This window comes from Condylura cristata, unplaced genomic scaffold (assembly GCF_000260355.1).
Source record: "Condylura cristata isolate star-nosed mole 26May11 unplaced genomic scaffold, ConCri1.0 scaffold00024, whole genome shotgun sequence".
Taxonomy (NCBI): Eukaryota; Metazoa; Chordata; class Mammalia; order Eulipotyphla; family Talpidae; genus Condylura; species Condylura cristata.
In genome coordinates, this window is record NW_004567125.1 from 18,146,331 (window position 1) to 18,168,773 (window position 22,443).

General features: G+C 38.2%; 1 protein-coding gene across 1 annotated transcript in view; it reads right to left on the reverse strand.

Annotated features, from left to right (window-relative positions):
- Positions 1-5,337: 5,337 nt before the first annotated feature.
- SLC9C2 (solute carrier family 9, member C2 (putative)) overlaps positions 5,338-22,443 on the reverse strand; it is a 60,528-nt gene continuing 43,422 nt past the window's right edge. The window contains exons 18-26 of the mRNA XM_012728915.1: positions 21,603-21,654; positions 19,386-19,534; positions 17,869-17,994; positions 16,332-16,430; positions 13,727-13,894; positions 12,652-12,783; positions 9,584-9,769; positions 7,303-7,387; positions 5,338-5,393 (exon numbers count right to left, since the gene is read on the reverse strand). Coding sequence (XP_012584369.1) covers positions 5,338-5,393; positions 7,303-7,387; positions 9,584-9,769; positions 12,652-12,783; positions 13,727-13,894; positions 16,332-16,430; positions 17,869-17,994; positions 19,386-19,534; positions 21,603-21,654 — 1,053 coding nt within the window. The remainder of the gene's footprint in view (positions 5,394-7,302; positions 7,388-9,583; positions 9,770-12,651; positions 12,784-13,726; positions 13,895-16,331; positions 16,431-17,868; positions 17,995-19,385; positions 19,535-21,602; positions 21,655-22,443) is intronic.

A 22,443-nucleotide genomic window follows, 5' to 3' on the forward strand; every position in this document is an offset into this window, starting at 1 on the left:
GGAAATTAAAGCATACTGACATCCTGCCTCACCTCCTTTCTAGTTCACTGCATTTCTTTTGCCTTTGAAGAACTAACACTACCTGCTCCTAACTGCATATGTCTTCTAAGCCTTGACTCCCTGTGTTCTGTTACCACCTAAGTATTTTCCTTGCTGCTTCCCTCCCTTCCTTTTGCTATTTTGCCGCCTTTAGTTCACCTTGAATCTTTTCATTTGTTGAAATCTACTGTAAGCAACTAAGGTTTACCGAGTTTAATAATGAGAGTTAATACCTAGAATCAGTCTATTAAAATTACTGAGCCTTCAGATTTATATTTTGCTCCTTACTGTAAGGAAACTAAAATTTTAATGTCATATTACCAAAATAATTTGAAAGCAAGTGTTTAAAATTTTTAACAGGTTATGTGTAAGTTATCTAAAGGAATGATAGTATAACAGCTATATAATTTCTTACAAATTAAAAATGTTCAAATGCAAGTAAGCTATCTGCAGAAAGGGTTAAAGCATTCTAAAACTCACTTTACTAGCTTAGAACAAAGTCTACTTAAGTAATCTAAGTGTCTTGGTATTTTTCTACCCTCAGGTTTGGTTCACTGAGAAAAATTAATCCTGTCAGCATTGTTGAGCCTTGTCAGAAACAGATATACTCTTAAAAAATCTTTGTCACTCTGGGTAATTATCTTATAAAATTAGAAAAGTTTATTGTCCTATTAGTTACAAACTACTAGGAGTGTTTGGAAGTATGAGTGTTCGGAAGACCTTTTAAAACCTAATATATTCTGGTAGGCAATCCATAACACTGACCCTCAATGGGAAGACCAGTCCCGGAACCCCAGTTGTAGGGACCATATGGTTACTTGCCTCCTCCAGGCATACAGGAAGTCATTGTTAACCCAGGGAGACCAACCGAGGGAAGTTGCTCAGGAGCCCAGTGAAAATCCTGCATTATTTCAGTCTAGATTTGTGACAGCCATGAGAAAGAACATTAATCTGGACCCAGAGACTAGGACAGCTCATCCTAACAACACTTCATTAGCCAGTCTTGCCCTGACACATCAGGTACAAGCTCCAGTAACTGCATCAAGGTTCACAGACCCCTTTCTCACTTCCAGACATGGCGTTCAAGGTCTACAATAATAGGGAGGAAACCACCAGGCTGAAAGAAAAGAGGAAGGCAAGAGAAAGGGCCAGTATATGGACTGCCATTGCCAGCACCCTGCCACCTCAGACTCACCCAATACCTCATATACCTTAAGGCCATTTGGGGCCTCAATCTCCTGAAGGTCCCCCAGCATGGCCTTGTGTGTTTGAAAACATCGTGCTGCGGCTGTTGCCCAGAACATTGGAAGAGGATCTGCCCCACTCTCCAGAGAGGTAGGGAGCCAGCCCAAAGCACCCACCAGGCAGGAAGATAAAAGGTCATCAAGTGTCTCTGACTATAGTCATTGACTGGGAAAGAAGATCTTTTCTGAAGAGGCCCAGAGGTGAGACAGGTTCCCCATACCCTCTCTAGGTCAGCCTCAAGTAATTCCTGGAAGTGGCAGACATTACCTTCTTGGTGGATACAGGGCCACTTACTCTGCCTCGCTGCAGTTCTCCAGAGCTACCTACTGGTCAACTGTCCTTACTGGTGTTGATGGCCAACCTGAGCCAGGACACTTTACAGCACCACTGTCCTGCTCACTGCAAGTCCACCTGTTTACACTTGCATTTCTGGCCTTAACCATTCTGATTCCCCCATTCTGCTATAGCACCTTTGGGCCTCCAGGACACTATATTCAGGCTGATCTATCTTTTCCACCCCTGCTAGAGTCCTCATTTACCCTTGGAAGGCATAATATCCAAGGACTATAACCTCTTATACAAAGTTCCTCCACTTGGATCTTTTAAGACTCAGCATTCTTAGCTTTTTTTATTTAGTTTCATCTCACTTACACACCATCAAACCACAGCTTCCTGTTATGGAATATCAGTCACCATGGAGACCTAGAAGCACAAACAGCTATGGGAAATGTGAACCTAGATGCTTGACAGCCCATTTTGGACAACCATCACCACCTGAGCCTCTCAGAACCACACATAGGGGCTAAATTGACCCTGTCTGAAAACCCAAAGTGCAGCCATCAAATTCTCTTAAATTCTCACTGTCCCAAAATGACAATACACTAAGTAGAGCCAGCACTACCTTCCCAAAACTCAGCTCGAAGCAGCTACAGAAGACAGAACTTTATACCATTCCCAAAGATTTGACATATTCCTCTTGGGAGAGGGGAAAATACCAGGATTAAAAATTACTAAGGTTGGGCCCTCCCTGGAGGCACACGGGGTTAAAGCACAGCACCATGAAGTTATTGCAGCCACTGCAGCATGAGTTCAATCCCTGGCCAGGGAATTGACCCACATGGCATGGCAGACCTCTCCTGATTCATCTGCTGCTCTCTTCAGCAGTGTACTTTGTCAGTCTGCCTGTTCTGCCCCCCATCTTCTCTCTGGTGAATCATCTCACCCCCCACACCTCTAGCCTGTACCCCAGTTCTGTGTGCATAATTAAATAGTTTTTAAAAATTACCAAGGTTAAAAATTAAACCCCCAAATTACCGAGGTCCCAGCAGGCAAATTTGGGAAGCTTGAGTAGATAAAAGGAATTGAAAAGGTTGCTATTAGAGCCAGACCCTAAGACTAGATCATTTTGACCATGAATGTGGAAGCAGGGCCAGGACATATTCATTGTGTCAGAGGTCAACACCCAAGACCAGACATCCCAGAGGATAACAGGTTATAAAAGAAAGCCTTAAGCCCTTCTTTGCACAGACATCTCCCCCCTGCTCTCTTGCAAGGTATCTCAATAAATCTACCTTTTCCTTCCTAGTGTTTCTCCCCACTCACCGCCCACAATAAAATCAAGTTCATTATGCAAATATTAAAAGTATTATAAGATGTTGAACTTTCATCAGCTTCAAGGATTATGCTATTCCCAGGTATTGTGCATAGCTGAGCCTTCCAGAAAGTTTTTAATAGTTAAGTTTGACTTTTTTTTTTCTGTTGTATTTCCTGTTATTCTTAACCTCTAATTCAGTTTTTTCTTGATTAAGGAATCATTTGTTCTTTCATTTCAAAATTGAGATAAAACAAACAATGGATTCTACATAATAAACTGTAAAATTCAACTTTATTTGACTTTAAAATAAAAAGTGATACCAAATAGTATTATGCAATGTAAGATTGTTAATTTACCCTAAATTTTGCTCTAAGTAACAAAGATTGTGGAATGTAGTTCTACTAGACCAGTATTAACTAAATTAGGAAAAGGAAAATTCGTTTGGAAAATATTAGGGAAGTACTAATAATAGCAATAAAATTCTAGGCCCTATGCTTTTGACAATAGTATATTAGTTATACAATGGATTTGGTAATTGGGCCTAATCTGGAACAAGGGTTTCATCTGGAAATACACGAGTTGTAGAATATTTTATATCATCCTGAAGAACTCTGACCATCTCAAGTGTAGTAAGTGCAGTGGCTTAAAATTAAAGTTTTACATCAGTCTATTAATCACTTATTAAGATAAATATTGCAGTAAAATGTTCCAGCAACTTCTAAGCAAACTCCTTGCCAGGTAGATATGTTCCTTCAGCACTTGAGCCAGAATATTAATTTGGTCTTTAACCTGACTCAATATATCATATTGGTGCCTTTAACATCCCTTTTGAAATGGGATTCAGCTTCCAACTATAAGAGAAAGTCAAAAGTAAAATATTAGACTATAAGCATTTTTAACCTACTATTAATTGCTTAATGAAAAGGTTACATTTTATTGTCTGAAACAGTCACCTATAAGTAAATATATGTGCCTCTATGCCATCAAGTGTCATAAAGAAATACATTTGAATTCCTGTTCACTTTATGATTGATTGCATAAATGAGCTTTTTTTTATATATATTTTAAATAGTGGGTCTTAGAAAAGATCATGACAAATGAGGAGCCCAAGCACTTGATTCCCAATTTAGTTTTCCCATTTATGAACAAGGGTCCCTTTAAGAAAGAGAAGAGAATAGGGCCTAAAAAGAGATGTTTTGGACCCTCCTTGGTGCAGTGGGTTAAAGCACAGCACAAAGAAGCTAAAGCCACTTCAGCATGAGTTTGATCCCCGCCCTGGAGGTGATCCCACATGGCATGGCAGACCTCTCCTGACCTGCCCACTGCTCCCCTCAGCAGTGCACTTCATCAGTTGGCCTGTTCTGCTCCCCACTGTCTCTGGTGAATCCTTTCACTAACCCTGCACCTCTGGCCTGTGCCCCAGTTCTGTTTGCATAAATAAATATTTTAAAATATTTTTAAAAGAAAGATGTACCCCTGTGTCTATAGCAGAATTATTCATATTACCCAAGACATGGAAGACTATTTTTAAAAGATAAATTAGGCTTTTTGGAACAAGATGGATGGATCTTGAGGTGATGATGCTAAGTGAATTGAGAAAATAAAAGGTAGTTTACCAGATGGATTCACTCACATATGGAATATAAACAACCAAAGAAAACTAGCTGACAAAATACAACAAAAATAACTCTAAAGCACTGTGAAAACTACGCTGGTTACCAATGGCACTTGGAGGGTAGCAGGGGCAAAGTGGTCAGTGACAGTGTCTTGGCACTGGAATCTGATAGAGAGCATGTATACGCATGTACCTGTTAAGATGTGAAGGTGTGCTCCCAAAAGCACGAATTTTTATAGACAACATATTAATAAAATTCTGAAAAAAAAATGTTGTGAATGTTAAAAATTCATGGGAATTTGTCATCCTATTGCATAGTATATTTTTTTAATATAAAACATTTTAAATGATCTAAATAAGCTAAAGGGGTTGATTTAGCTTTATTTATCCCTTTCAAGTTAAATTTAGTTAATTTCTCCCTTTAAAAAATCATCAACTATGATTGAAAATCTAGGAACATGTCCATAAGTAGTTTGTGGTTCCATGTACCCCTATCTTAGCACCCACACATCCCAGGGAATGCACATCACAAAGGGAGAGTCATTGATATTTAGATGCTAATGTCTGGCTGTGTGCTTCCTATGCCCCTTCCTATCCCTAAACCCAAAGGTCTCAACTTTTGACCTAAAAATCAGAGGGAAGGGGGAAATGAACAGGGAAAATTTTGAAAATTGCATCTTTCAAAAACATTACTAAGTTTAATTTTTAAGTATTTCAAGTGAGTTTTACTGCCACTAATAGTCTCTCTTCCTACCACTTACATTTATAATGTGACTTCACAATTTTAGTTGTACAGTTCAATATTCACAATAAAAGATCTAATCAAATCTTTAAGTTTATTACCTTATCTTTTCCAGCCATATTCTTTCTTGGTCATTCGAAGAGTTGAATTAACTGAGGCTGTCCAAGTACATGCATTAAATGGAAAAATAAATTAAGAGTTTTAGAATATGGATAGCAAGAGAATATTTCAGAGTATCAATTTGCTTTCTCCCTTCAAGTCCTCTCCTTTCCTTTCAAATGGGCTCTTTACTTTCTTCCTAAAAGTTCAGCACAAGAGCTGACAAACTCAAATGGGAAAAGGGAAGTCACAGAAACAAGGAAGGAAGGCTGGATAAAAGACAAGAGGGAGCAGGGAATACCGTGGCAAACTGGTGAGCTTCCATTTTCCCTTTGGAGTCAGCAATACTATGCTATCTGACCGTTGCTATATGTAGGAATGAGATTTAGTGTTGGCAGACTTCCTGATTTTAGTTTTTTAAGAAAAGCTCAAAATCTAGATTTGTTAAATGTGAAACTTCTGTATGTTTATACTTGGAAACAATTTTGTTTTGTTTTAATTTAAGGGAAATGTGTGTCAAATCCAGTATACTAACTAGCTCCTGTCCATGGACCTACCATTTGACTTTTGTTCCAAACCCATGGAGCAATAGGATGTCGTGTTCCTTCAGTCTAATCACAAGTCCAGAGGGTTTGAAGGAGAGAAAGCTATGGACCAAGGAATAGAAAGGACATGTGCCCTAATCCTGACAGCATTTTAGGTCTCTGGCTCCATAGTCCTTATGTTGCCCCAAGGGGGCTGACTCCAGGCTCAAAGTTCCCAGCCTGTGCCCTAAAAATAGCGTGGAAGCAGAATATTGGCACCTCTCAAAGACAGTAAAGCCTGAGAGTAACGGTTATATGAGTGTTGACCAGTTTGGAGAGGAAGCCAGAAGCAGAAGGGCCTCCCAAAGCCATGGCGTTGTATGTGATCCCAGAACAGAGCATGGAAAGTGAGCCCAGGGTTCTTGCTGCTGCAGAGAAGTGGAAGTACATATTCAATGTCTGTCTCTCCTCCTCCATGACGGCAGAGAGCTTGTTTGGCTGACTTACCAACTAACACTTGACACTAGTGTCCAGCAAACAGGGAGGGTGTGGGCTGCATCTTATGATAAAAAGTATGCAGATGGAAAATGAGACATAAAACATTAATGAATGCATGAAATGTCATTGTATGCACACAACTTTGAATCATATAAGCCATTCTCCAGAAATTAACAATTCATTAAGAATTGCATAATGTCTAAGCTAGCAGGACACATGAAATATTCACCAGGATGCTGGTGACTGGAGGAGGACATCAGGATGACCTTGTTTTCAAGTCAGGGTGAAAGGAAGAATGGTGACACTGAGCTTAGTAAGGCAGGAAGGTGGAGCAGTAGAAGAATGATCTAGAATACCTTCTCTCTAGTGCATGGTCCTCCCTAGCTAGACCTTTTTGTGTAATATTTACCTCTGTGATACATGTGATCCAGTGTTAATGATTACTATGTATATGGTATAATTACTATATATAATTACTATAGTTACTCAGTGACTGAGCCATTTGAGTTGTGACTGTGACCATAGTTTAGATTCTCAGTGAGTGCAGGGCAGGGTTCACATTCCCTTTGATTGTTGGGAACAAATTAGGTCCCTGAACCTGGGTTAACTATGAAAAATTTCACCCCCTCCCCAGTACTGTTCAACCCCCAGACTGTACTATGTGGCTCTCCCCTAACAGGGCAGGAAAAGAATCCAACATGGAAACTGTTCTCCTCCTACCAGGAAGTGGAGTCAGTAGCATAAGAGAGAAAGGAGCCACTTTCATTTCAGTGTCTGGAAGTCACTTTCCAGAAGCAAAGTGGCAGCCAGGTGAACCCAACGACGGACAGTGATGGTAAGCCCACACAATGCCCTGCAATTTCATTTTCTTTAGAATTAAATAAATTTTACTTGTATCAAACTTCCTTCTGGGTGGTTTTCCTATTCTTAAAGTTTTGCCCCTTACCCATGACATTTGATTCCGTATTATTTGCGGAAGGCTCAGATGTTCGGATAACCAGCAGCTTGCTTAAATCTGAAGTTCCCTGAACCTAAAAGGAGAAAAGTCAAAGTTAGTCAAGAGTATTCTTTTCCTAACCTTTCCAAATGATATAAGAAATAAGCCATCCCCTGGAGCTAGGCCTCCAACCTAAGCGCTATCATGTTAATTTCAAATCCTCTTTTATGTTGTTTCAAGAAGTCTGGGACCAACAAATTATCCTCTGCATACTTTGAGACACCAGAGGGGAATTTTCCACCCCTTGTCTCTAAACAGACTGGAAAGTCTCAGTTTGGAAAAAGGAGACTCCCCAGTGTCTGCCGAGTTTCTTTTATTCATACATTGACCTTTATGGGCTTTGGCCCAGTCACCCCAGATGGCAACGCAGTCAGTTCTTGGAGCTTTTGCCCTGCACACCACAGAACCTTCAAGAATGCAAGTAGCAGCCAAGCAACAAATAAACTTTCACCACCAGAGACCACACATTTCTCCTTTAATCCTCACAATGACCAGGTCCTGTGACTGCTATTATTACCCCTGTGTCAATAATAGGCAACTGAGATCAGATTACCTGTTCTCACCAGGGTCAGGTTCAAATCTGAGCGTGCCAGTGACTTATCACACTAAACTGTGGGTGGTGCTCACCTTCTGCATTCCCACCCCTTGTTTCATACCTAAAGAGATTTCCATTTTATGTTCTTTAAAAAATACACATATTGAGAGCCCGCCCGGGGGGTGCAGTGGGTTAAAGCACAGCACTTCAAGCTAGCAGCAGCCGCTTCAGTGCGAGTTCAATCCTGGGCCCTGAAGGTGACCACATGGTGCAGCAGACCTCTCCTGACCCGCCCGTTGCTCCCCTCAGCAGTCTGCCTGTTCTGCTCCCCACTCTGTGCTCTCACCACCCCTGTGCCTCTGGCCTGTACCCCAGTTCTGTATAAATAAATCTTTTTAAAAATTAGATATATATATAAGTTATTATTGTCCTCTGAATTGTTGAGAGGTATAAAATAAGAATATGGCAAAAATATTTTGAATAAAATAAGAATATGGCAAAAGGACTTTGTAGGTCATTTCCCAAACTTTCCAGGATAAAATTTCTCATTTAATTAGTGACCTTCCTCAGCATGATCAGACAGAAGGAATCTTTCCCAGTGGGAGAAAATTGATACCAGATTCAAGAGCTGTCAGCTCCTCTCACTCTTCTTGACGCCCCCTCTATCCTGTCACCCCTATGATTCAACAGCTGGTTATCTATTTCAAGGTCTATTTCTTCTCTTCCCATCCCTGCTATACCTGAGGTGTTCACACCTCTCTCATCCTCAAACAGGCACGGAACAATGAGGCCCAGCCATCCCGTAGTATCCACAGCTCTCAACATGCAACAGAGCAAACAGACCTCTATGTGTCCCTTCTTATTATAAAAGGAACAGTGAGGCGCAACCTCCAAGACATGGGCGATGCTCATAGCCAACTCCACAGCAGAAGGCAGAGCTTTCCAGACTTCACCCTTCAGGGCTGATGGAAAATAGGGGTAGGGCTGGAGCTCTAGCAGTTAAACTGCCTTTGATGAGAAGTGTCTGGAAGTGTCTGGTCACTTGTGGCTTTACCTTGGGCTTGAGTTCTGGTCTCTGCTCAACAGACACTATCTGACATGAGACAGATAGCATCTGGCCATGTATCAGCTAATAATTTTTCTATCTCTTTTTTTGCTCTCTCTTACCATCCCCTTTCCTCACTCCCTGAGTAAATAAATTCTGTAATTGTTGTTTCTCCCTATGTGTCTGCTTTTAAGTCATGTTCTGCTGGGGAGCATATAGATGCAGACCCAACAATTAGGTCAGCTGCAGTTCCCTGGTTTGTCCAGTTTCACTATCAGCCAGTGCAGAAACTTCCAGAACTATAGTAGCATACAGTATCACCAACTGCTTTCGTGGGAACTGGTAACAATGCACTGATCCTTCTCTGGGAAAGCCTAGAGAAAGATGTCCAATGCCAGAACAAATGACTTGGCAAACACAGAGCAGATTCCAGACCCAGATGTCCTTAGGTTGCCCCTGTGGGCAGGACACAAACAACAGGACAGTACACTGGAGCCCTGGGTACATGCTGACTTTTTTGCTAAGGGTGTGTCAGAACGAAAGAATCTTTTCAAGGTAAATTTCTTTTTGAAAATGGTCAACTGAGTTTTAAAGTCACTTATTGGGCACCATTGAAAAGCAAATCACCTTTCAGAAATTATTCTCCTTACCTGTTCACAAGTTTTAGGTAAAATGCAAGGTGCAAAATAGGGTGCCTCTGTCTTTGTATCAATCACACTGCCATACACAATGATAATAAACTTCATGGTCCTATCGTCAACAGTCATTTCATTATAGCTTGACAAAGTCTCCACATATGCAAGACTGAGCGTCACACATTTCTGGAAATTTAAATCCTAAAATAAAAGTACATTTTTCTATAAGTCATACAAAAGGATAACTGGACTCAAGAAAATAGCAAATTTTCTGAGTTAGCTGAGTTCTTTGAGTTTGTCATAATGCCTCTGGCAAGATTATGAATTCCAACTTGCTGTTGTTGTTTAGTAAATTTGTTTGTTTTCTTGCACTGTTGTTAACTTGCAGGTAGTATTTGATTTCTCCCCTCAGGTGTTGTCCCGTAGACCTCCCACCACCATCATAGTATCCATGAACTGTCACTTATGTCCTAATTAAAAGGGGAAACTTGGACACAGATACGAAACACAGTCAAGAACTCCACATGAAGGTGAGGACAGCTATCTAAAGCCAAGGATGGAGACTGGGCCTGACTCTCCCTTCTGTAGGAATCAAACCTGCCAGCAACTTGACTTCAGGTATCTATCCTTGAGAACTATAAGACATCATATTGCTGTCATTGAAGTCTTCTAGTTTGTGGTATTTTATTATGGGCACCCCAGAAAACTCATTTAATGGCTGAAATCTCCTGGACATGCCCAAGGCAGGGACCCTCAGGCCACTCTGAACATCTCCAGCCACAGGGAGTGCACGTTGACATGACCTAGCCTTCAGACCTTGGTCTCTACAGGCAAATTAAATGTTTAATTTTGAGGACACCAGCACAGCTGAAGTACCAAAATCAAAAGAAAATTAGTTGATTTGGTGATGGGAAACCCAAGGGGATTGAAACTGAGATGGGAAAATGCACAAAAATATGTAAACATAAACTATTATAAAATTAAAAAAAGAAAATTAGTTAACTTATCTAGAATTTTGTAGCCAGAAAATCTAAAAAATAATCCATTTTAGTTTTCAAATGTACATAAATTTCAAGTTGTATAATTAAGAAGGTGAAACATAATTCTTTTAGGAGGTAACAGTTCTAAAAAGTGTTCATTAGTTCATTCTTTTATGGAAAAATACTAGAAGGCAATAAACCAGTGTTAAATTGAGATTCTTTGGGGAATAAAGCCGGGGTAGAAGTTTATTATGTTTGTATTTGTGTTTTCTTTTTTATATAATGAGTACATATTGATTGTATTTTTTTTTTTAATGAATGGACATCCATCTTATTGAATGAAGTCTGACTCCATGGAACATCAACCTATTGATCCTAATTCTCTCTTTTGGAGTTTCACATTAAACAATGCTAAACTTATCCTACTACTCGTGAAGAAGTAAGGCCAAAGGAAAAGAAAAGAATATAATTCTTTTTACCCTTCTGCTAATTTTTTTTCTGAAAATCATTGGCATTGAGTAAAAGAAACATGCTTGCTAATATGCTTAATACAACTTGTTAATTATTTTTAAGATTTAGTTTTTAGAGCATGTAGGTTCACAGCAAAATTAAGAGAAAGATACTGAGACTGTACATATACCCCCTGCTTTCCACATGCATAGCCTCCACTGTTATCAACATTCTCCACAAGAGTATATTTGTTATAAATGACAAACTATCAGTTATAACAAAGTCGCGTTTCCTTTAGGATTCAGTCTCAGTCTTGTATAATGGCATTCATCCATCATTAGACTAACATACAGAAAACTTTCATTACCCTAAAAATTCTCTGTGATCTGCCCATTGTTCTCTCCCCAACCCAACTCCTAGCAACAATTTATTTAATACTGATCAGCACAGCTTCACCTTGTCCAGAATATCCTATAGCTAGAATCATATAATATGAAGTCTTTTAAGATGGCTTCTTTCAGTTAGAAATATGCATGTAAGTTTCTTCCAGGTCTTTTCAGAATTTGATAGCTCATTTCATTTTAGTGCAAATAATATTCCATTGTTTGGATGTACCACAGTTTATTTATCCTGTCATCTCTATAAGGACATCTCCAGTAAGTCATAAATGAAGTTTCTATAAACACTATTGTAGGGTTTTGTGTGGATATTTTGTGTGATATTTATCACTAAGTCAGTATCAAGGACCATACTGCATGGATTGTATGGTAATAGTATGGAAATAAACTATCTTCCCAGGTGTAGTGAATGAATATACATTCCTATTGTTGCACAACACTAGCATTTGGTTTTGTTAGTGTTCTGAATTGTGGACATTCTAGTAGGTGTATTGTATCTTATAGTTGTTTTATTTTGTATTTCCCAGATAACATACGATAGGAAGCATCTTTCATGTTTCTTTGCAATCTTTACTATCTTTTTTGATGGGGTATCTGCCAAGACTTTCGACCTACATTTTAATTGTTTCCCTATTGAGTTTTAAGACCTTTGTGTATTTCAAATAACAGTTTTTCATCAGATGTGTCCTTTGGCAAATATTTTTTCCAGGCTGTACTCGCTTTTTCGTTCTCTTGAGATAGTTTTATTTTAAATTCAACACTGATACCCAGTCTGTCAAATCAATGAATATTATTGAGTTATAGGTATTTCACCTCCCCAGCTCCTGAGTCCATAGTAGGAGCTCAAATAATTATTAAATAGAATATAAATATTATAAATTTTGCCAGTGCAAGAACAAACTCAAACCACTATTATTTTAGAGAGAAAAATTCACAGAATAGGCTCATTTGTTCCAGTAAAGTTTTTTTTTAAAGCAGGAGATTCACATTAACACAGGTAGAGTACTATTGTAAACATCAGACTGTTTAATGAATCCATTCCTATGTTATGCTTGGTTCTGGGAGCTCTATTTAATATTTGCTGAATTTTTTTTAAGGGATGACCTCAAGTAGCCTTAGAAAGCTAACTGTAGCTATAGAATTGACAACAAACACAACCTTCTTTTTTGCCTTTGCCTCTACCATATGAAATACATTTTTGTAAAAAACAATATAGTAGATAAAAGTTCATTTATATATTAATTATGTAACTTACTTCATCAATGAGACTTGACTCAAAATACTGATAGGCAATACTGAGAGCAAGCTTTAGCCATATTTTATATTCCAGGGATGGCCAGAAGACATCAAAGCCTTCATATAAGTCCTCCAGAGAGATAAAGCAGGCCTGAAAACACAAGGTATCAAACAGAAACTTAATTGGAATTAAATTACATCATAAAATAAAATGCCTATGGATTCAATCTTCATTTAACCTCTTAGAAAAACTGACTCTAGCATAAGTATGATTCTTAGTCATTTAAAAGCATGGACTGTACAGAGGCTGTTTCTATGGATAAGATGCTAACATTTAATCAAGTTAAAGGCTTAATACTAGTCCAGGAAAATTCACATCACTCATGAGCTATGATAAAAGAGATGGTTCATGAGCCTAAGAACCAGGACCTGAGCCACATCAATTTATCTATTTTTATTGTAATAGCAGGTAAAAGCATTCATCCCCAGTGCTTCTTCTAGAGGCAAACTCCTTCCCTCAACAAGGAACACCACTTGTTCAGAATCCCAGTTGAATGAACTTTAATGAGTCCAGTTCAGCCTTGATACCATGTTTCTGTCCTCTTCTAGAAATGAAATAGTATGAAACTTATAAAACAACAATCTCTTTGGTCCCTAAGATTTTGGATCCTGCTGCATTGCACTTTGGCTCACTTAAATTTGAATTCCTCGTGCCTAGAATTTTATGTAGGTATTTTCTTAATCTTCGTAACAGTAAAAGTTAGGAGAAAAATCAAATACTATCCAAAAATTAATGATGGTGTAAGGAAGTAAATAATTTAACTTAAATTTAAAAAAACATAACATAAAAAGCTAGATATTCTCTTTAAATAAACAAGAACATTAAGACTCAAAGAAGCTAAAATATCTCAATTCCAGCTCCCCACTCAGGATGTGAGACACTAAAATCTCCCTTAGCTAAGCTGCTTCCCAGTAACTGGTTGGATGACTCAATAAGATATCAAAACCCAAAGGAAGGAAAGATATTGGCATTCCTTATTTACTTGAGGAACAAGTAACTAACAGCCATGGTACTGACAACACCAGTTTCTTACCTGTAAAGTAGTTTCACAGATGGCAGTATATTCTATTTCATGCTTAAGCAGACAGCTCAACTCTCCAATTATGTCTCCACTGGTACAGTATTCTGTAAATATGGTTTTGGACTCCGTATCAGGCCTTAAACCAAGGTTTACTCCAAAGGTAGGAAGTGGACTGTGCAACTACAAAAGGCAAAAACCATGCAAAAGGAAGTAACAAAATTTAAAATATTTGACTATGTCATAGCAGTTCCCACTACTCTCATGCTTACTACAGCTGAAGGAAAAGATTTCTCTATGAATCCTTTCAGGTTTCAAAACAGAAGCAGGCTTCATAAAAATCATGGTTTCTTTCACATTTCAACTGTCCAAGACAATAAGACTATTCCAATCTTTAGCTTTACAGATGACCCCTTTTTATAACTTTCTACATATACCTTCCTAATATAAATAAAAATCCCACCAAACTAGTAATTCTAAGTAGTTACACACTTAGAAGCTACTAAATATTCTAGTGCCTTAGAGGGCAAACAACTTATGAATGCAAGGATGCATAAATCAGATGTAATGAATTAATTGGCCTCTAAACCAAGCCATGACTTCAATTAAAAAAAAATCCCTGTTTGTTTTCCTTTATAACTTTTAAAAATAAGCACTTTGCATCATATGACATCAACCAAAAACAGTTTAGAAATGCCACAATGATGGTATTCTCTTCAGGAAAAGAACTAGTAAGAACAAGTAGCCATGGGTGGAGAAGAAAAAAAGCTATCAGATTTCAGGAGGAAGCCTCCGCAGAAATGTTAGTTGTAAACATCAAAGAGGAAGGCTATTGTTCAGGATACAGGAAACAGGGAACAGAGAGTCACTAATTATGTTGCTGTGAAAATTGCACTCCCATCCTATTGATCCCCAACTCAGAGTTTTAGACGCATTTGTGCTTCAAAAAACTGAATTTTTTTTATTACTTAATTTTGAATCCAATTCAGAGGCCCTTTGGAAAATGGCTCTGCTTTTTATAAACCAAGAAGATAACATCTATGGTAAGCACAATTCTAAAGAAGTCCTTCCAAATTCCTCTCTTTGTTATTCAACCAAGCATTTATCTAAATATTTCTGTGAAAAGACTTTACAGGCCCTCCCTGGTGGCGCAGCGGGTTAAAGCACAGCACTGAGAAACTAAAGCCACTTCCACATGAGTTCAATCCCCGCCTGCCCCGAAGGTGACCATATGGCGTGGCAGACCTCTCCTGACCCGCCCGCTGCTCCCCTCAGCAGTGTACTTCGTCGATCTGCCTGTTCTGCTTCCCGCTCTGTCTCTGGTGAATCCTCTCGCCCTCCGCATCTCTGGCCTGTACCCCAGTTCTGTACAAATAAATAAATAAATCTTTAAAAAAAAATACTTTACAGCTAAAATTAATGTTACTAATCAGCTGATTTTATTTTTTTAAGATTTATTTATTTATGCTACAAGAAGTGGGGTACAGGCCAGAGGTGGGGGAGGTATAATCATCTAATTTTAAAGAGATGGTTCTGGATTATCCTGGGGGACCCAATATAATTATTTGAGCTCTTATAAGTAGAAAATAGAACCAGTCACAGAGAAGTATTCCAACATGAAAAACATTGGAAAGGATGAACCCTGAGATGTGTGTATTTGCAAGCACCTCAAGGTGGGTTCCAGCAGAGGACGTACAAAGAAGCACGGACATCTGTCCTACAGCTTTAGGAACTGGATTAGTCTGAAAACCTTAAGGAACCTGAAAATTAATTCTGCCCACAGAATTTCCAAAAAGGAATGCAACCTGTAGACCCCTTGATTTTGTCCTGTGAGGTTCAAGCAGGCAAAAAGCTAAGTTACAGAAGTTCTGAACAGTGCTGTACGATTGAGATAATAAACCTAAATCACTAAATTTATAGTGGTTTGTTATAGCATTTAGAGAATACTAAAATGAAAAATTCAGCCCAAATATCATTGGACTTATGTTTTAAGAAGCCTTAGTTAGTTCAGATATTACAGGAAATTTCCCCAAATTAACTGCAACTTTGATGTATTTGGTTTGATATATTTAATAAATACTGGTAGCACTATATTTTGGTTATGATTCTAATGGTAACATAGCACTAAGCCCATGGTTCCTAATAAAGGCAGTACAGTGCCATGGCTGAGCACATGGAGGCTGGAAGAAGACTTCATGGTTCAACCTCTTAGTAGGTACCTTTAGGGTCAAGTGAATTATTTTCTCATGCAAAAAAAAAAATCAAAAAAACAAGTTATTATAAGAATTCAATGCCAGAACAGACTATGACTAACTTCTTCATCTATCACATCTCACATACTACACAACTTACTTTATTATTTTGTTCATTGCCCCATCTCCTTGCAGGATAGTTACAAGGAAAAATTAGTGACTATGAAAGCATTTTGTAAAATATGAAGTACTTTCCAAATGTTGGGTATTTAACGCCCAGCTATTGTGGCCACTCTGAGCAGAAATAGCTTCATTTGGAAAATGATAACTGCATTAAAAGATTAGAATTTTTTGGCTCTTAAATTTCTCCTTATGTTATAATTATACATTTCAAAATACATTTTCAGTAAGAATAAATGATCCCTTACAATTGCCATCCCCGAAATAATTAAGTAGATCCCTTGTGGCATTTCACCTTCTTTACAAATGATATCTCCATAATCAAAATAGGCAAGTTTAGCTCTTTCCTGAAAGAAAGAAAAAAAGTGAATTCAAAAATATCACATTGACTTTTCTAAATGGAAGTGTTTAAAGCTAAAATGCCTTTCAAGTAACATGAAAACACAATTACATTCTTCACTTTGTTAATAAATTACTACGTGCTGACATACCATTATCAACTTTTAGATAGAAAGAGACAAGCAAGCAAGTTTGTGATTAAAACCTCAATAATCTGACAGAAATACTCAATACAAGTTTATGTAATAAAAGAGTGATTTAATGAATATCTCTCCAATATTGTCATCACCTCCTAACCAGTCTTCTTGACTACCTTGTCACATTTCTACTAGTCCAATATTGCCTCCAGGATTGCAATCACCTCCGAAGTGGTCTCTCTGATTTGCCCCATAGCTCAACATAACAGCAGGATGGTCATTTTAACATGCAAATTAGATGATGTCACTTCTCTGTTTAAAATCTTCCTACAGGTTTCCTTTTCATTCAGAATAGAAGCCTAAGTCCTTGAGTTTCATGGCCGACAAAGTTCTACAAACTTAGGTTGTCTACAAACTGCTCCAATTTCCTTTCCTCTCTTCATTGCTGCATCATGATCCTCTGTGGTGTTACCAAAACACAACAAGCACATTTCACCTCAGGACTTGCCTGAGTTGCTCTTTTCCCAGAAATCTAGGTGACCTGCTCCCTCAATTCTTTCAGATTTTAAATGTCACCACATTGGAGCAGACTTGCCTGGCACCCCATACATATGGCTGCTCAAACATATCCCCTCTTTTACCTTTTCTCCAGAGCTTTTATTAGTAATCTGGTACATTATGCATTTATACACTGGTATGTTTATTACTCTTAATCATCTTTATGCTATCAATTCCATGGAAGAAGAGATCTCATTTATTTTATTCATGCGCATATCCCCAAACCTAGAGCAATCTCTGGCACATAGAAAGTAATAAATATTTGTTGAAAGAGTCCACGCTCTTCTAGTTGAACACTCAGCTGACTTTAGACAGAGCATGATCTTTTGAATACAAGACAAAATTTACTTTTTTTCCCTATATTCAGCTGGTTTTGCTTTTATATCATTTGCCTGGCCTGTGTGGTAATTTAAATTTGAGACTGCTTTTCAAAACAAAAAGTCTTTTCCAAAGCATGCACCTGAAAATCCAGAGCTCTCTAACATAAAATAAGGTGGATTTGGTAGTAACAGGCTAACAGAGATAGTGCATCTTAAATAGACAATGGGGAAAATTATTTTTGTTTTTCGGTTTAAAATAAAATCTACTCCTCTGGGTTTTGTTGAGTCATTCATTTTGAGTTCCCTTCATTAATCATTACAGGATTCTTACTTGAATTTACATCAATCTTGCATTAGTGAGTCAAAAAAGAAAAAAAAAAGGAAAATAATTATCATCTGACTTGAGTCAGGATAGGAAACAGAATCTTTACCTTGAAGAATTCAATAAGAACATCTTTATTTTCCAGCCAAACAATATTATGAAGATATTTCTCAGGAGTGGGGAGTGGAATGGACATTGGAAAGTTATTAAGTGCCTTTATTTTTAAAAGAAGTACCTAAAAACAATCAAATAATAGCAATCAGATTTCATAACAGAAAAGGAACATTATAACCTTGGAGTGATGACTATATCTCCCTGGCTGGCAAGTAAGCACTTAGTAGGCAATTAAGTAACTGCTGAAGATGGATTTACCAATTACCTTTCTAATTAGACCTACAGGGGGAATATAGATATATATATCTCCACATCTCCACATAGGGGCTATTATTTCTTTCTTTTAATTAATGGGCATCAAACAACTGAATCTTATATAGCCTTCAATGTGATATATGAAAAAAACAGAATACAAACCACAGTGCTTGGAGAGGTGTAACTTGAGGGGTGCAGTAAAGTAGTACGTTGCTTCCTGTCAGGCTAGAGAGTCATGCTTTGTCATTATGTTATGGAAACCAAAGGACAGAAACTGGAGGAGGAAATACGTTCTGTCCTATATTTCTTTTGGGACCATGGTGAGGCGACTCTGTCCAGGAAATGGCTGGAACACGGCATGTGGTGGCTGATTGCGAGGAACTGTCATGACAAGGAAAAGCCTAGGACACCCAAGAGTAGCTTCTCAGCAGACCTGGAGCCAGACAAAATGTAGGACCAGAACTTCCATTTCTGCTGTATGCTAACAAGTGGATAAACCTTTGTACAGAATAGAACAAAATGTTCTCATCTGCATAGATACACTGCCTGGATGCAAATGTGATAGGGTGGTAAAGTGCAAACATTTAATAACTTTTTCCTCTGGCCTATGTTCTTGACTTTTTTTTGCTAAATATATTTATAATTTTTCAGAAATTCATTTGTCAGGTAAGAGTGTCTCTCAAAACTGTCCCCTCCACAACTTATACACACACACACACTCTCTCTCTCTCATATCACAGATTGGTTATCTCCCTACCACGTCAACTTATATGACTCCAATCTCCGTTGTCACAGCTGGTGGGACTGGACAGCACATGTTCCTCTAGTGGTTAGAGAACCGAAAAATCAGGTAAATTTGCTGAGGGAGTCAAAGGAAAATGCCATAGAGATGGCAACGCTAATAGGTCTTTCTTCTAGTCCCTTCCTGAGGCCTGGCCACATAGCCTGACTACTGTGTTCTGTAAGGTACTCTATGTCCTATTGTTAAGTCCTCCAACCTCATTTCTTTGCTAAACCCAGTCAACCTGGTTTAGATTGTGTCACTTGCAACCAAGAAGTTTTGACATGGAGTACCCCAAATAGCACCAGCACTAGTCGTCTTTGGCATTAACAAAGGCTGTAGGCAAATTACAGACTCAGCATCTGAGGTTAGTCACTCTCCCAATCTCTCTCACTCATTACACTCTGCCAAAGTAACAGGGAAGCCTGGGGTGTTGGGCTAATGAACTCAAACAATATAGAAAATTGCTTTATTACCTTATTAATTTCTATGCCTTCGTGTTTATCAATGATGCCTCTTGACCAAAGGAAGGTGAGGTTCTTCAGAGCTTTAGCAATCACATTCTGGATAGCCTGCTTAGTCTTCAAAGCAATGACAACATCACGACATTCATGTTCTATAAGTCCTAAAACAAATGAAACTGTCAGCAAACAAGCTACACGATAATCACAATAATAACTAGTATATGTGGAATCACTTATAATTTCCAAAGTATTTTTGCAATATCCTCTCATTACTGTTTTAGAACTTATGTGATCAGTGTGACTAGAGTATTTTCCATCAACACTTGATGGGTAAGAAAATTGAAAACTGGCTTCCCCCACCAGATAAGAGAAAAATTGTTGTCTACTTTCTTGTCATCCCACGTTTCACCTATCTCCGTTAAATAACTCATTATTTTATTGTATTCTTGTTTACTCTTTTGTTTCACCATCAGATTAAATAATTTGGGGGGAGAGGAGAGTGAGTGAAGAGATGATTAAATACCAAAGACTCGACTTTGGCTGGTGGGTCTTGCTGAGATCAAATAGCATATTCTTTCCTTTTTAATAAACATGAAAAGTCATGGACTGGATTGAGAGTCAACACTAAAATCGAGTCTTTGTAATCATAGCATTAGAATAAAGCCTGTGATGTCAAATTGATCCCCCACAAAATGTTCAAACAGGCTTTTTCCAAGATGTCTAGAACTGTTTTTTTCTATCATGTGTCACCTTATGTGAAACTAAAGTATGTGGAACTAAAGTTAACCAAGGCCCTCATGAGCTTAGGAGAAACTACAATATTACCACAGTCTTAAAGAATGTAGATTACCTAGATTTAGGATCAGCTTCATATATAACCTTTATGTCCAAGAAAAAGGCAAGGGAAAAACCCCTTAAGGCAAGGTTTTATTATATGAAGTCATTCCATCTTTGTCATGTGAGAATCCCTCCTCTTTCCTTGATACCCCAGGTGCCTACCCCATTCCTTAGTACAATATATAAGCTCTGATATGTCCCTCTTACTTTAGAATGTATAGCCATGTAAATGCTTCACATGTATACAATTAGATTCAATCGTTTCATCTACTAATCTGTCTGTTAATTTGTTTGCTCATCTACCCAACCCCAAAGGGGTGGGAGAATTTTCTTTCTATTGTGCTCCAACACCTGACACCTAAAAGATGATCAATCATTTTTTAAACTGAGATGTGCTGAGCAGTAAAGTGGAGGTCAGCATGATCAAGCACACATGTCTTGTGTCAGAGACACATTTGCATGAAATCTGTCTCACTACTTTCTAACCTTGTGACCTTTGGCAAGTGATACATTTTAAGCCTCACTTTCACATCCATAATATGAATACTATAATAGTATTTGCTTCAAGGGTTAAATGAGATAACATAGTTCCTGGCATAATTAGCATTAATAAGCTGTTGTAGTGACCATGTGAGAACAAGCATTCTGTTTTAGAGAACTGAAAAAGGCAGCAGCTTCTAGTTCCCTAATCTTTAAAAGCACAGAAATAAAAATCTGCCTGCATGTAAATAGTGATCCTAGGTCCTGGATTATCTGAGAAAATACCAAAATATTTTGACCTATTGTTTCATTCAGTATACCATGTTCTTTCCATTTTGATTTGGAAAGTATGATCCTTATGTGGCATTTTACAATTTGGTTATAAATGTAAATGTTTTTACCTTTTTTGGTAGTAATTTCATTTATTAAGGGCTTATCATATGCCAGACCCTCTAGCAGATACTTTGGCGCATCTTGGGAGCCTAACCCTTAGGCCCCTTATGAGGAGACAGACCCCAAAACAGCATGAAATACTAGGGCTCCTGCTGTGTGGTCTTCAAGCTAGCAGAGTGAATTAGGTATTCAAGAAATAGTATCTCTTCAAGGCCCACATTCCCGAGTATCCTTACAAAGCAAAAAAGAAACTCTCCTTGTCAAAGGCAATTTTTGTGCCTTTTTATAATCATAAGGCATCTAAACTTGTCAGCCCCTCAGACAGCTGTACTCCTCTAACTTTATACAATAATATATTGGTTTATTCATAACCTTCACCAGGCACTGCACTTTTTGTATGTCCAATAAATATTTATTGAGTGAGTGAGTGATTCAATTAGAATATTAATTTATTTTCTTTTGGTTAGATTACAGGATAGGAAAATATGATTCAGGAAATCAAATACTCCAATTACCTACCTAATTCTTTGACAGCATCTCGTTTGTTGGTTTCCAAAATGTCAAACAATTTCTGCAAGAAATTAAGAAAGCATTCAGTTCTTACCATAACAAGTGCATTTGTGGCTTTAGAATCTGGGAAATCTCACTTCATTTATGATTTGCTTCTCAAAACCATATTGGGCCCAACGATTTCCTGTCGATTCTTTGGCTTGGCCCATGCTCATGCTCAAATTACAGTGAATGCTCTGCAGTCAGTTGCTTACATAACTACTATGCCTAGCATTTCTCATAAAAGATTAATGTGCACTCATTCCTTCATGTACCCCATGAGAATAGTCCTTACTAGAATCCCAACAAATGAGCAGCTGTCTGGGGATCCAGTCTATCAGGAGCAAAAAGTGCATAGAGGAATGAGAAAATATGGTGTCAGTTAGTTCGTGTCTCCTACATATAACTCCTGATGTAAATGAAGACTCAGTCCCACTCCTGGGCTAACCACCTTCTATTCACTCATAACACGGGTATCTGTCAAAGGCCCACCCAGTCCCAGGCACTGCTCTTTAAGGAGCTTAGCTCCAGCTGTGAGCATTTCTGGGCCTACACTAGCCTTCCCAACAATCCTAAGACCAAACAACTTCCAGGACCCAAGGAGTGTCAGGCATTGAAAGCCTGCACTCATAAAACACATGGCAGAGTGCTCCTTACAGGAAAAAATGATTTGTTATCTAACCTCAAGCAGTTCAAGTTAAGTTTTGTTATTTGAATTTAGAAAAACCACCTGCAATCAGACCCTCATTTTGAATATTAGAATGAGGTATACAGAATGTTACACATGACACTTAAAATAACCATCATGCTG